Source organism: Hypomesus nipponensis, chromosome 23, assembly GCF_054491055.1.
Source record: "Hypomesus nipponensis isolate SF chromosome 23, ASM5449105v1, whole genome shotgun sequence".
NCBI classification, from domain to species: domain Eukaryota; kingdom Metazoa; phylum Chordata; class Actinopteri; order Osmeriformes; family Osmeridae; genus Hypomesus; species Hypomesus nipponensis.
Window position 1 is genome coordinate 161029 of NC_140383.1, and position 12891 is coordinate 173919.

Here is a 12891-nt window from a genome sequence, read left to right on the forward strand (position 1 = left end):
CCTTTAATTTTCAATGGAGCCAGGCGAATCACTTGCATGGTGCATTGTGGGTAGCGACACGATTCAAGTTGAGATTTTCTCTGTCTTTCCCTGTCAGCCGGGCGGCCAGTGCGGGGGCAGCCTGAGGCCTGTGGTCTTGCCGGAGATCCTGGAGGCCCAGCAGGAGGAGGTGAGAAGGGTGGTCCGCTCGGAGAGCGCCGGCCCCAGGGAGCATGTGCGCCTGTACGACAGGTATGCCTCGCTAGTATCCCAGCAGGCCCTGGAGGACGTGGAGCAGTTCCTCCGTGAGCAGCACTCCTTCCAGGAGATCATGGTGGAGGTGACGCGCTACCAGCAGCTAGCAGACGAGATCCAGTACGACTCCAGCAAGGTACCAGAGGAACACAGCTTACATTACAATACCAGAGTACCACAGCTTACATTAGAATACCAGAGGATAAGCAGTGTATAGTGAGTATAGTATGAACTGTACTCTATTTGAGAAACAAGCTTGACTTGATCTTTATTATTTTGCTTCTTACCTCACCCCTGATATAGCTCATGTACAGTGTTCATGATTTTAGTTTGGCAGCCTCCATCCTCCTAGACAGTATAATTTTTAAGGGCTCAATCAGCTTGTTTAAGCAGAAAATGTCGATTGTGTCAGTTTGTGTGTTTCAAAGCCTTCCTAAAAAAGAAAGGTTCAAGTCACCGTAGCTAAGGGTGCAGGTCTAACTGAAGCAAGCCCAGTGCCTGCCTCCTCAGCTGCATGGTTCCTGCAGGTGGTACGTCTGGGCATGTTTGAGGTCCACTCCCACGAGCTGGTGAGAGCCCTCGTGAAGCGTGCAGAGGGACTGTGCCAGAAACTCATCGCCCGCATGTTACAAGACCATCAGGTGTTCAACCAGAAGTAGGTACCACCCTGAAAAACATTTACATACACCCACTTCTTTTCAGATTTGCAAGAGGTCTAAACAAAACTGAACTACCAGATTTGTTCCCCAGAAGCAAGAAAATATGTTTTGGGGCAGAACACACCCTGTTTCTTCAACAACTTGTCCACTACAGGGAAACTATCCACTGTCTCCCATAGGAATCTTGAAACTCAAAGCAAATGTTCCATGAAGAAAATGGACCACTCACCCCTCTTATTTAAAATGCTATCGGCTTCATTGCTTCTGCATTAACCTTCTCAATCCTCATGCTGTGGACCCTGTAGTGCAGTATCATTTACTCAAGCCAGACCCGTACACATTTACATTACATTTACATTTATGCATTTAGCAGACGCTTTTGTCCAAAGCAACTTCCAAGAGAGAGTTTTACAAAAGTGAATAGGTCACTGATCATAACAACGAGATATCCCCAAACATTGCGGGTAGCCAAACATGAAGCATACATTGTGAAACCAAATAAGTCCCAAATGGAATAACAATAAGAGCATGTAGTTAGACAAGGTACACTGCAGCTTGTAACATTAACTGGAATGTGCTTTGACTCTCAGGCTCTGTGATGAATTTGAAAAGATTGCAGAGAAATTACTGAGCACGCCCAGCAACACCCAGCAGCTGATGGAGCTGAAGGTAACTGTCATGGCTGCCACGGCTTTATGTTCTGTGAAGACAGATCTGAAGAACTGACAGGCTCGTCATCAATTTGATGTTCTTTACGAGTCCCCTGTAAGCTGTGGGGGAGTGTCCAAGGGCCTGTGAGCTGGGGGGGAGTGTCATGAGTTTATGTGGGTGCTGTTTGGTTCTTGTTCCTTCCGTCTCTGTGGCAAAGCGTTTCAGTGGTGTCAAGCACTGTGTTTCTTTACTGTGTAGTTATTTACTTGAATTAGTTTGGAAACTTTTCATTCCTTGTCCTCAGACTGAGGTACATTGTTGTATTCTATGAGGATTAGACACAAAATGATTCCACTTACTGCATAATGATACTTCATCGGAGTAGGATGGAAGAGTTATTGTGACCAGAACAACCTGTTCTGGTTCTGTGTTTGGAGTAGATATCAGGTAAACAGTATGGGCAAAGTATAACTCAGTGGTTAAAGCACTTGACTGCAGATGAAGAGGTTGCAGGTTCAAATTACCCTTTGTACTGTATGTCGGGGTAGGGTTAGGATAGAAGCATGTGCAAAATTATTATTAGGGTTCCTAAACCTATTGTTTTCATTAGTTTTGTTAGGGTTCCTCCGTCATTTAGCCCGTCTTAAATTTGAATATCTGTTTAGTTAAACAGGATGACATTTTTCTGAAGTACCATGTGCAATTTCACCTTGATATGTCAAAAGATCATTGAATTACAGCTGTTTAAACTTTGGCCGAATCGACCAATCCACGCTACAGGAGAAACGGCTTTCTTTTTTATACAGAAACTGAACAGACTTACTCAGTTCTGCGGGTGGCTCAATAGGTTGAGATGTTGTCCTGCAAAGCTCAAGGTCACAGGTTTGAATTCAGGCACAGTCTTTTGGCCTGTCATAATTTTGATTACTTGTTTAGTTAAACAGGCAGACATCATTCTGAAATACAATATGCAATTTCGCTTTGAAATGTCAACCGTTTCTTAACCTTTGTCCCAAGCTGACCAAAAACTAATACTCATATCACGCAGTCGGTGCACAGCTAGATAATCAGTGTCAGCCACTTGGGTACCCAGCATGCAGTGCGGCATGTCCTAACCGTAACCCTAAAGACTTGTGGAAAATTGTTCGGTTACAACAGCCTTGCGAGGGATTTCAGTTGTTGTGTTCGTTCAGTTAGATGTTTGTAATGTTATTGTTTGTTAGTTAATATAATCTTGTTGGTCACCCTGATTGTGCATGTTGTGCATTTAAATGGGAACAGAGAGTCGGCTGCTCTCACAACTTATTCTTGCAAGCAGCTGAACATGAGCTCTGCCCAGCCCAGCCTAGCCCAGCCGACCACATGACTACTGTTATTGTGCCTTGCATGAGATTCTGGAAAGAGATCAACTCAAGAAAACTTTCAATATCCTATAATAGGCTAATACTCTGCCCTTTCTGTTCTTAACATTTCAGCAGTTGGTGTTCAGCAGAGAGGATAGAGAGACTGACTTGCGACCTTATGCTCATGAGTTCTAATCCCCGTTCAGCCTATTGTTGTTGGCCAAACATGAAGTAGTTTTGCTCTATTGTTGTCCAAGTCTCGATCTTCTGCAGTGTACATGTTTATAGTATTTTGCCACTTTGAGGAGGAACCTGTATCGCTGCTTGCAGCTATATTTTACTATTATTATTACATTAAACGGTAGAGATGAACCATATTAGCATGGCGTCAGAGGAATCCATGCTCATTTCTTCCCTTCTTCCATCCAGACGTATGTGGATGTGGTGCAGGCCCAAGAAATGTCCTTGCTGGAGAAGAAGCTGTCAGACTCCAAGACACGCCTGTGCTTCCTAGTGGACTATGTGACCTTTTCGGCTGTGGACATGCGTCTGAACAGGCAGACCTTCCAGTGGCACACCCGCATGCCCTCCATCCTGGAGGAGCACCGACAGATCACCAAGCAGAAGGAGGAGCAGTACCAGGGAGGCCTCAAGGTCCGAGAGAGATGTCCTGGGAGGGGTGGGAGGATGACCAGGAAACCTGTATGTCCTGAAACTTAGGATGACCAGGACAGCTGTAAAAAGAAAGGTTTTAGCTGACCTTGTTAGCCCACTTTAAACCAGGTTTTCCATCAAATATTTCAGTCTGAACAGGGCTTCTTAGTTGATTTCAGACGTAATTGATGTGAGCTGTTGTGGCCGTCTGGCAGAACAGAAACCATATAACTCCATGATTTGTCTTCCTGCAGCTGCGCTGTGAGAGGTTTGTGGAGGAACTGGAGAGCTACACCAAGCAGGTGGAGGAGTTTGTGACCTTTGGAGACCTGTCAGAACTCAACAAATACCTGAAAAAGGCCCAGGCCCTCAACTCCAAGCTGGATGTTGCCATGGAGAAGGTGAGGAAGGGAGCAGGGAGGATCTAAAAGCCCATTCACCACACCACACCCACCGCTATTGACTTTGTACACTGATGCATGTATCATTCCTATTTTGCACTAGACGCACAGCTCCCTCCACAGACGCACGTCGGTGAATTAGAGAATGAACCTGTGCTCCCGGGGGCGGTTTGGCGAAAAAAGGAGGCGTGTTCCGGCACAAACATTCCCTGGTGCTATTTTGCAGTTTCAGAAAACAATTCCGCCACAAACCAGGAAAAACGTAGTCTAAAGTCAGTGTGGTGCGTTATTCAGATGCTATTTTAAGGGCGCATGCTTGGCCCGTGCGCACTGCTGGTGAGGCCAGGGTCTGCTTCCTGCGAAGCTGCGTTATATTGTTTTGATTTATTGTATGGTTCTGTTAAATTTATTTCATGTCAATGATTAAAAAGACTTTCATGAGAAATCTCTATGTATGTGAACTTGATTTGTAACAATTGTTGCAATTCCTCCCACGCCTGTTTAACTGAATTTGGGTGGGTTTCTTCTCCCATCCCCATACAATGTCACTTCTCTATCTTTTACGGCCCTGATGAGAACGTCGGTCTCCTTGGCTGTGAACCGCTCCTGGCGTGCGCCTGGCAAATCTACCGTTATAATAGCAATCCGCGATGGAACAAGCTGGCCTGCTCTTAAAGGGAATGTGAGATGACGCTCTGATTAGTTTATTGCACGTTAAGCCCAAACTACACCTATGAGTCATTTAGCTACTTCATACCAACCCATTTTAGATTTGCGTCAGACGCAAGAGTCATTTATCCCGCCGGTATCATAGCAACAGCGCCAGAGTCCCGCCCACAAAGGTACTTGCGTTTCGCGTTTGATACTTGCGTTTCAGATCGTTAAAATAGGGCCCATAGTATGTGAGTAGAGTGTCTCTACTGTATGTTTCTCAGTTTCAAAGCTAAAATAAGAGTTTAGTGAATGAGTTAATAGGTTACAAGTTGAACTATTAATATTTTGAATGTCTTTCTCCGCCTCCCTCCTCCACCCACAGATTGAGGGCTTTAACCAGGAAGAGGAGGCGTTTGGCTGGCCAATGACCCAGTACCCCAACCGGAAGAAGGTCCAGGAACGCCTCACACCCTTCCTACGGCTTTACGAAACGGCCGCTGACTTCCAGAATCACCACCACCAGTGGGTCCATGGCCCTCTGTCCGCCGTCAACCCAGACAAGGTGGAGGGAGATGTGGGGAGCTACTGGAGAGCCCTCTATAAGCTGGAGAAGAGCTTCCAGGAAACACCCAAGGCTCTGCACATCACCACCAGGGTGAAGGCAGAGGTGGAGGCCTTCAAGGAGAACATTCCTATTGTGCAGGTTGGTATTAACCAACGACAAGCAGGTTTATTCCCTGGGCATGTGGTAGATCTTTCAATTTCAATCCCGCCCCCCCAGGGCTGTGTAACCCCCCCCCCCCAGGTGCTGTGTAACCTCCCCCAGGTGCTGTGTAACCCCCCCCCCCCAGGTGCTGTGTAACCCCCCCAGGGCTGTGTAACCGCCCCCCCCAGGGGCTGTGTAACCCCCCCCCCCCCAGGTGCTGTGTAACCTCCCCCAGGTGCTGTGTAACCCCCCCCCCCCAGGTGCTGTGTAACCCCCCAAGTGCTGTGTAACCCCCCCCAGGGGCTGTGTAACCGCCCCCCCCAGGTGCTGTGTAACCCCCCCCCCCCAAGTGCTGTGTAACCCCCCCCGGGTGCTGTGTAACCCCCCCCAGGGGCTGTGTAACCCCCCCAGGGCTGTGTAACCACCCCCCCCAGGTGCTGTGTAACCCCCCTCCCCCCAGGTGCTGTGTAACCCCCCCCGGGTGCTGTGTAACCGGCCCCACCCAGGTGCTGTGTAACCCTACACCCCCTGCCCCCCCCAGGTGCTGTGTAACCCCGGTCTCCGTGACCGACACTGGGACGCCATGTCGGCGGCGGTGGGCTTCCCTCTGCGCTCGACTGAGGAGGCCTGTGTGGCTCGCTTCCTGCCCATGAACCTGGAGGCCCACCTGGGCAAGCTGGAGGGCATCAGCGAGGCAGCCAGTAAGGAGCACTCCCTGGAGAAGGCCCTGGAGAAGATGATCCAGGAGTGGGGAGACATGGAGTTCAGTCTTCTGCCCTACAGGGAGACTGGCACCTGCATCCTGTCCTCCGTGGAGGAGGTCCAGACATTGCTTGACGACCACATCGTGAAGACCCAAACCATGAGAGGATCACCGTTCATCAAGCCCTTCGAGCGAGAGATACGGTATGGAGATATGAACTCTCAAATCTACTGTACAGAACGCCTGCTATTCTATACACCCTTGAATCATTAGATAGACTTGCAGTGTCAGAGGAGAACAAAAGAGGAACACACACACATGGATGTGATGTTGTATTCCAGTAGATAGTAGTCAGGGCTCGACATTAAGGCTTGTCCACTCTTCTGGGACAAGTGGATTTCTTTGTGGGGCAAGTGGAAGAGAAATGTACTTGCCCCACTGGACAAGTTAAAACTCAAACAAAATAAAATGCCATGTTACTTCACGTTATGTGCCACTCATTACGTCTATTTTATAGATTTTTTATTTACCGAATTCTGCATTAGCAAAACACAAGAAAGTGGCTTTGTCCCAAGATCTCTACAGAACGTGCAGCTAATTTAATGCTCAACACTTGAGGGGGCTTATTACTTGAAAGAGGAATTATTTACTGTGTCAAGTCCTGATAGTTACAGGAAATAGGAAATACTGTGACCTGCTAAAGTAGGCAAATGGCTAGTAGAACATAACATTTCATAATAATTTCAGTAAATCAAGCAGCGCTGCAAGACCCAGTGAAATGTTATATACAGCTAGCAAACTAACGTGAGCTAGGATCGCTAACGACATTGGCTAACTCAATTTTGGTAGGCTATCCTCAGTATTTGCAAGCTAGTTAAACTTATACTATCTAAAATAATTTTGTAGACATAACAATGGATTTTGCCACTAAATATTGGTGTTAACTTTGACATTTTTCTACAATTTCCCTTTCTACCCGACAGAGGCTGATTTACCAAGTGAACCTTTAAAAGGTGTATACTTTACAGTTGAATATTAGCTGATATTTAACTACGTATATTTAACCATTACAAATGCTGCTAATGCTTACTAGGTGCACAGCTGCCGAGGCTTGCGAGCTAACGTCAACACAAAAAAAAAAAATATATATAAAGTGATAAATCTTTACCCGGACAAGTGAAACATTAATTTACTTGTCCAAAAGACAAGTGCCTCAAAAAGTTAATGTCGAGCCCTGGTAGTCATCCAGGTGTCCCCACCTCAAGAATAGAAAAGGAAAAAGCATTTGATACATCGTTAGTCCAAAATTAAGGTTCCACTAGTGAACAAGGGAAGCTAAATCCCCCACAGTGTGTGTGATATTTGAGGCCCTCTCCTGTGTCAGGGGTCAAAATTAACTTACGGAAGAAGTTTAACTGGTTATATAACGTTGGATAGATACGTTGGTAGACCGGTCACTGTATCAGCTCACAGCAGGCACATACTGTGCAGTAGACTAATAGCGAGCGTTTTGTAAATAAATTAAAACAAGTCGCACCATAAGGATTATTTGCACAAATGCTGCCAAATATATTAAGATGTTGCACAGATAAGATTTCAGGAGCATATGTCACCAAAATGGTCGCAAATTTGAAGCCCTGTGTGTGCTTGGTGCTGGCAGGGAGTGGGAGGGCACCCTGCTGCTGCTGCAGGAGATCCTGGACGAGTGGCTGAAGGTGCAGTCCACCTGGCTGTACCTAGAGCCCATCTTCAGCTCCCCAGACATCATGGCCCAGATGCCCGAGGAGGGTCGGCGCTTCACGGCCGTCGACAAGACCTGGCGAGACACCATGAAGCATGTCTCCCTGGTAACACACCCACTCACACATGCAAAAAGTTGGTTGACCATTTGTCCAGCATACACTGTCAAGGAGGCGGGTGTTCTGGTGTGTACTAGTGTGTGTGTTTGTGTACATGTGCATTAGTGTGTAGGTGTGTGCGTGTGTGTACATGTGTGTTCAAGGTCGTCCTTGTTTGGGTTGGAGCTGTCCAACCCAGACTGGAATTCTTTGATTAATGAATTGCCAGACTAGTTATTATGGCAAACCTTATGTTTTAATAACAACCAGTCCCTGCAGGTGCCTTAACACACACACAAACAAACACACACACACTTACATACAAACACGGTCACACCAGCACCCCTAGAGAGTCTCTAAAGGGTAATTGGCGTCCTCAGTAGACCTGAAATGAGACACATCAATATCAGGCAGCATCCTTCACAAACTCTGCCTGACTGCACCATCAAATAGAAATTATGGATTTTGTCTGGAAGGAAGATGCTGTGTAGTCACAAGGAAAACAGCTACAGTCTCACTGTCTGTGTGTTAGGGTTGCGCCTGTGTGCTTTGAAATTATGTGTGTGCGTGTGAGTTGGTGTGTGTGGGGGTGAATTTGTGTGGTATGGGTGATATGAGTGTGTTTGTGTACGATGTGTGGTTATGGGCAGGCACATAAGTACGGTGGCCCTGAAGTGCAAACCTCACCCCCTAATATGAGTACATCCCCCAAATGAAAACACTCCCCCCAAATACGAGTCAACTCCCCCCAAATGGGATGACTTGCTCACCTCCCCCCAATACAAAGACACACTCTCCCAAATGGGAAACCAAGACATGGATAGATAGTTGTTTGGATATCAATTTTTACGTTAAGCAATTTATGGTTTTGCATAAGTAGCCTACTATTTGCTACATGCTTCGATACTCAAATAAATGTCCTGGTGCACGTAACTCTGTCAGGCTATTGCATTTTGAACTTCTGTCGATCAATTTCTTATTTCTTGTTAGTTACTGCATCCATTCAGCGACAAAGTGTAGTACCAGCACCATCCATTTCCGTTTTGAGTTAATGTCATGTGTTTTTGAAATCAGAAATCAGAAAGGGATTTATTCGCCATGAAAGTTTGCACAGACAAGGAATTTGCTTTGGCAGGAAGGTGCATACAATAAACATATAGGAATCTAAAATTTAAATATGTGGTGTAACTATACTAAGGATACATAAACTAGCAATACTAAGTGGAATACAATTAAAATAAAATATACAATAAAATAAAATATAAGTTGCCATAAAATAAAATACAAGTTGCCAATTTACAATATAAAATACAAATATTACAGGAATTGTAATGTAGTGCAAAATGCAAATTGTTTTTAAGACATGAAGTCATTAAAGTCAGTGTGAACTCTTGGCTTTGTTGAGGAGGCCAACAGCGGAGGTTTTGTGGCGTGAGGTTTTGGTCTTGATGGACCGCAGCCTTCTACCGGAGGGGAGTGACTGAAACAGGGAGTGTCCAGGGTGGGATCGATCGCCTCAGGGTCCTCGAGGTGTGCAGGTCCTCGAGGGAATGCAGATTGCAGCCAATCACTTCTCCAAGGTGCGGATGATACGCTGCAGCCTGCTCTTGTCCTTGGCAGTGGCAGCAGCGTACCAGATGCTGATGGAGGAGGTGAGGATGGACTCAATGATGGTAAAAGTGCACCATCATTGTCTTTGGCTGGTTGAATTTCTTCAGCTGCCGCAGGAAGTACATCCTCTGTTGTGCTTTCTTGGTGAGGGAGCTGATGTTCAGTTCCCACTTGAGGTCCTAGGAGAGGATAGTGCCCAGGAAGCGGAAGGACTCCACAGTGCTGACTGGGGAGTCACTCAGGGTGATGGGGGTGAGTGGGGCTGTGTTCTTTCTGAAGTCCACAACCGTCTCCACTGTCTTAAGAGCATTGAGCTCTAGGTTGTTCTGGCTGCATCAGGTCACCAGGTTGTCAGCCTCCCACCTATAATCAGACTCATCCCCACCAGAGATGAGCCCAATGAGGGTGGTGTTGTCCGCAAACTTCAGGAGTTTGACGGACGGATGACAGGAGGTGCAGCTGTTGGTGAACAGGGAGAAGAGCATGTAATGTTGTTTCCCATTTGGGGGAGTGTGTCTTCGTATTGGGGGGAGGTGAGCAAGTCATCCCATTTGGGGGGAGTTGACTCGTATTTGGGGGGAGTGTTTTCATTTGGGGGATGTACTCATATTAGAGGTTGTGGTTTGCACTTCAGGGCCACCGTACATATGTAATCAACTGAAAATCTAACCTTCCTGTTCTTATGTCGGAGCGACCAAAGATATTCCACATCAGTTTGACGCCGAATATGGTCGATTGAATATGACAGAGTTTGCAAAAAAGTATTAGTCCATCCTCATAAAGATCGCCTGAAAACTCCCTGGGCCTGTCTCTTGCTGTAATTTTGGTCGATAAGTGTTTCCTTTTAAATTCTTAGCATTTTTGGCTAACGTTTTAATAATAGACCTAATATGAGTTGAGAAGTTTAGCAACTAATTAGCAAACTAATAAGCCAACCAATTAATCAAATAATCAATTTTTAGTAGTCAAAATCAAGTAGGCTCCATTATCACGAGTCGATGCTTCTCCTTATATGTACATACACCATTATCACCAGTCGATGCTTCTCCTTATATGTACATACACCATTATCACCAGTCGATGCTTCTCCTTATATGTACATACACCATTATCACCAGTCGATGCTTCTCCTTATACAGTACATACCTCATTATCACCAGTAGATGCTTCTCTTTATACAGTACACACCCAAGTATGCTGAACATGCTTCTGAGGGGCAGCAGCCACTAGGGGCTGCTGAAGGTCTACAATGTAGACTCGACAGCTTCTCAGATCAATCAGCACGCCTGCTTCCTTTGCCAGTATTTCCTCTCCACTCAAATGAATCAGTTAACCTCTCTTGTGGACAAAATGGTAGATAAAAACTCAAATTAATGGAAGAGACTCATCCTCATGGCAGCCCCGGCACAGCCAGAATGCCCTCACTGTGAGTCAGGGGGTTTCTGCCATCACACTGGTGTGTGAAAGAATGCACTGGGATGTGTATGTACAAGTATGCTAGACCTACACGTACACAACACACATAACACGTATACACAACATACAATAGCACACACAAGTAACACAGCTCCACAACACACACACAATATGAATTTGTAGGAGTGGAGTGTTGAACCAGGAGAAATACTTACTGAGCTGTTAGTGTGTCTGACCCAAGAGGAGAGTGTGTCTGACTGTGACAACCCTCTCACACTGTTGCAGGCCTTTTGTCAGAGCAGAACAATGCTGAAGTACATTTTGTCCATGTGTGTGCACGTGGGTGTTTAAGGTCCACTGTTTCACTAAATCTGGTTCAAGTATTCCACTTGTTAGCTGAAGTTACATAGTATTATGGTGTTATTATACACCACTGTGATCCATTCAACTAAAAGCTTGTGAAATACCTTTAGTTGGCATATTGATAACATATCTCTCATCATATTGTACCAAGTGATGAGCTGAAATCACATTTCATGTGATTCTGAAAAGCTTCATGTCCCTTCATCACTTTTGCATGCATAGCTTTATGTTCATCCACCCGACCTGAAAGAGCCCGGATCATTTGCACAATCGCTCTATTCAAACTCTTTAGTTCAGCCCATTGTTGTATTTCCTCACCAAATTATGCAGATGATCTGATTCAGTCCTTTTTTTATACCAGTGACATGGTTACAGTTGCCCATAGTTACAAGTCTGGAGCAGGGCTGCTATCAGAAATAAAATCCTATAAAACGGGATTTATTCCCTCAAAATTGAGTCTCTTCTGTCAACCCTTAGCATGGTCAAATGACTAATTTTCATGGTTACAATAGAAGATTTAAAGAGGGCTTAACGAGAAAAGGTTTCTGATTACCTCGCTCCTCTGACTTGCTTTTAGAGTCTCCTAGAAAGAAAGGCCTCTATTTTAGCATGAAAGCCGTTGTTAAAGTTCAATTTCCAGCCTGTGCCTCGGCTTCAGTCTTCACAGGTAATAAGAAATCAATAGCAATCAGGAAAGGGGAAAAAGCAATTATTATCTCTGTCTGTGATACTGTGAGGGGTCCACACAGTCCACTTTGTAGCTAGGCAGAAAGTAGGAACAAAAACATGGTTATTCTCATTCTGGTCCCAGTTCAAGATCTGAGAGTTTGTCTTCCATAGTGACTGACCTAAACACTTTTGAAACACACCCTGAATTTGACCAAAACAAGTCAAAGCCATGTAAGGACTTGAAAGTGAATGTTTTACTTCAGATGCAGTTACTAACAACTCCTGGGTAGATTAGATTACCTAAAGGTAGTATGTTTCTGCCCAGCATGCAGTCTACAAACGTTTCTATACGGTACTTGTAGATTAGTTACCACAGATAGATAACACATCATTTGGATTCAGACTCACAATCATTTTTCAATCTTGATTACATAAAGTTATAGACCAGAATAGATGACACATTTTTCTTCTCCGTTATGGGCCCATCAGATACATGTCAAACCTCCCAGTGTGGAGAGAAGGGTTCAGTGATAAGTGATAACTGTGTGTGTAGTTATGAATGATGGTCGTCTGTTGTGTTATCATTCATGCCTTCCCTTCCAGTCCCGCTCCCTGAGAGCGTGCTTCTGCATTCTGCTGTCCAGCCTTGAAGATTAGCTTGACGCTGGGCCTTTCTGGGATGTCCAGAGGCAACATGTTGAATTAGCTCAGATGAGATCAGGCTTGTTCTGCACCACAGGCCCCAGGAGAAGCTCCAGTTTATAGCAGGATTTCAGCCTCCCCTGGAACACCGATCCTAATGTTTGGAATTATACTAAAAATAGCTTAATCCATACTAGACTTGTAGCTGTGAAAGGGGATGACTTAAAGTAACTATTATTTCAGACTCAAGGCCATTGATATCAGCGCAAAACAAACTATCCTTCAAATTAGGCGTTTCCTACAAGCTTTAAATAATCCTGGTTGCTCTAATTATATCTTTTATCACA

General features: G+C 45.3%; 1 protein-coding gene across 6 annotated transcripts in view; it reads left to right on the plus strand.

Annotated features, from left to right (window-relative positions):
* Positions 1 to 12891, plus strand: part of dnah7 (dynein, axonemal, heavy chain 7) — a 90303-nt gene that overhangs the window by 4294 nt on the left and 73118 nt on the right. For all 6 annotated transcript variants that reach the window (XM_084688971.1, XM_084688973.1, XM_084688972.1 and 3 more), the window contains exons 12-19: positions 98 to 370; positions 762 to 889; positions 1484 to 1562; positions 3317 to 3541; positions 3796 to 3942; positions 4979 to 5299; positions 5844 to 6208; positions 7666 to 7852. In XM_084688971.1, the coding sequence (XP_084545097.1) occupies positions 98 to 370; positions 762 to 889; positions 1484 to 1562; positions 3317 to 3541; positions 3796 to 3942; positions 4979 to 5299; positions 5844 to 6208; positions 7666 to 7852 (1725 nt within the window). The remainder of the gene's footprint in view (positions 1 to 97; positions 371 to 761; positions 890 to 1483; positions 1563 to 3316; positions 3542 to 3795; positions 3943 to 4978; positions 5300 to 5843; positions 6209 to 7665; positions 7853 to 12891) is intronic.